The sequence below is a fragment of the Arachis ipaensis genome, chromosome B02 (genome assembly GCF_000816755.2).
Source record: "Arachis ipaensis cultivar K30076 chromosome B02, Araip1.1, whole genome shotgun sequence".
NCBI lineage: Eukaryota > Viridiplantae > Streptophyta > Magnoliopsida > Fabales > Fabaceae > Arachis > Arachis ipaensis.
The window spans coordinates 89199862-89202581 of NC_029786.2; the positions used below are offsets into that span (position 1 = coordinate 89199862).

Here is a 2720-nt window from a genome sequence, read left to right on the forward strand (position 1 = left end):
GTTTGGAGAGTTCAAGTTGGAGGAACTGAAGGGTGCAACAAACGGTTTCAGTTCGGAGAACATAGTGTCTGAGCATGGAGAGAAGGCTCCCAATGTGGTCTACAAAGGGAAGCTTCAAAATGGAAATTCCATCGCCATTAAACGCTTCAACAAGTTTGCTTGGCCCGATTCTCGCCAATTCCTTGTTCGTTAACAACAACTACTTTTCTCTTACTCATATCAATTATCTATATAAAAATGAATAATGTTGCAGGAAGAAGCAAGGCAAGTGGGGAGCCTTAGAAGTGAACGTTTGGCGAATTTGATTGGTTATTGCTATGAAGGGGAAGAGAGGCTTCTAGTTGCTGAGTTCATGCCCCATGAAACACTTGCCAAACATCTCTTTCATTGTACCTTATTCTTTTTCTTTCTTTCTAATTAATATACTAATATTTCATTAATAACCTCCACTTATTTTATTTTTTATGGATGCAGGGGAGAGAGAGCCAATGAAATGGGCAATGAGGTTGAGGGTGGCATTGTACTTAGCTCAAGGTCTAGAGTATTGCACAAGTAAAGGAAGGGGTTTGTATCATGATCTGAATGCCTATAGAATCTTGTTTGACCAGGATGGTAATCCTAGGTTGTCTTGCTTTGGCCTCATGAAGAACAGCAGAGATGGCAAGAGTTACAGCACTAATTTGGCTTTCACCCCTCCTGAGTATCTAAGGACTGGTATAATCTATTGATGGAACCACTCTTTATATGCTTGAAATGTTACAATAATTGTAATAACCTTCTTGGTTTATATATATGCAGGGAGAGTGACCCCAGAGAGTGTGGTTTATAGTTTTGGAACATTGTTGCTTGATCTCTTGAGTGGTAAACATATTCCCCCAAGCCATGTAAGTTTGCTTTTAATTTCAAAACAAAATCATTGAGTCATTCTTAATTAAGAGAGAAATTGATTTTGTAATCATCAAATTTGCAGGCACTTGACCTTATTCGGGGGAAGAATTTCTTGATGTTGATGGATTCAGCGTTGGAGGGTCATTTCTCAAAAGATGATGGAACAGAGTTGGTTCGTTTGGCTTCTCGTTGTTTGCAGTATGAACCTCGTGAGAGGCCAAATGCTAAGTCTCTTGTTGCTTCTCTCATCTCACTTCACAAACAATCAGAGGTACTACTTACACATTCACACTAAAAATTGAATTAAAATTCTTGAATCCTATTTGTTTTTATGGTTGATATATATAGATATATTATTTTATAAGATGTCTTCTATTATGATAAGCCTATTTCTCATGAAATATTTCCCTTCTTTCATGGTTTCTGAACAGCCTTAAATAATAAATTAGGCAATAAGTTACATTCAGCTACTGTATATAACGAGAATGAGAGAAGTTTTAGTGGACAAATTTTTGTTTAAGATTTGAATTTAAGACTTCTTAGTTAAAGTACAAGATAGTGTTTACATATATTTGTTATTATATACGCAAATGTTCACTTTTTTATTTTTTATATTAGAATGACAATGGTATTTTTTTAGATTATGAATTGTTGGGGTGTTATTTTTAAATGTGGCACAATTTAATTTGGACTCTCCGATTTATAAAAAATACAAAAATTAGATCTTTTTATTTTTGAGGTACAAAAATTGAACTCTCCAATATAAAAAATTAGACCTTTCGATTTCTACTTCAAAAAAAATTAAAATATAAAAATCAGACTCAATAATTTCTGTACCTTCTACAATTTTAACCCATCTCGCATCCACAAAAAAAATTAGCCGCAAACGTTTACATGCACCTAATCTAATCACTAAATTCTTAGTAGTATGATGTTAAGGATAGGTTTAATTTAAGTAGGGTAGTTTTGGATATTTTACACATATTTTTTGTCGATTTGGTTTAGTGAGAGGTTTTTCCTAAATTTTAAAATCGAAAATACATTAAAAATATGTTTTTATATGTATTTAATTTGTGTATATATATATTACAACTAAATAATTAAATCTATCGTAGTAAGTTGACCAAAAAGATGTTTTGTTGACCAAAAAAATCTATCGTAGTAAAATAATTAATTTTTTTTTTAATCAAATATAAGGAAACTCAAATTCGTAATTTCTTAACTGAGTATAGAGAAATTGTACCATTTGAGCTATAAATAAATTTGTATACAATAGTATAATAAATTTTTTTTATAAAATGTTAAATACATATTTGTATATATTGTGATTGATGAGTAACTCATTTTTAATGTATACTTAACACTATTGATATTAATTCCATATTGGGAAGACTATAATATCTCATTATGGATAGTAAATGAGCAGGTTCCCTCATATGTTCTGATGGGTCTGAAGCATGAAACTACATTATCCTCAACAAAGCAATTGGCATTGACACCTTTTGGGGAAGCTTGTTTAAGAGTGGACCTTACTGCCATACATGAAATATTAGAGAAGATTGGTTACAAAGATGATGAAGGAATTGCCAATGAGGTTTGAGTGTTTGACCCTCCATCTTCACTTCACTCCGGGTTTGGGTCAAATTAGGGTTAAACTAAAACTCAAATTTGACCCAAAATAATTTTTACTATTGATTTAAATTAGATTATTTTTATTTTTAGAAGTTATAAACTTTTTATATCAAAAAACAACTCAAGATATAATAATCAATGTTTTGAAAATCAAACCGACAAAAAATAAAAAAATTCAAAAGTTTAAATATTTAAATGAA

At 31.3% G+C, this 2720-nt stretch overlaps 1 protein-coding gene across 1 annotated transcript in view; it reads left to right on the forward strand.

Moving 5' to 3' along the window:
* The window catches only part of LOC107625650 (probable serine/threonine-protein kinase At5g41260), a gene marked incomplete in the record, with an annotated part of 5416 nt that overhangs the window by 422 nt on the left and 2274 nt on the right, over window positions 1-2720 (forward strand). Inside the window, 6 exon segments of the mRNA XM_016328346.2 lie at window positions 1-184; window positions 254-389; window positions 475-714; window positions 799-884; window positions 971-1159; window positions 2315-2482. Of these exon segments, the coding sequence (XP_016183832.1) occupies window positions 1-184; window positions 254-389; window positions 475-714; window positions 799-884; window positions 971-1159; window positions 2315-2482 (1003 nt within the window).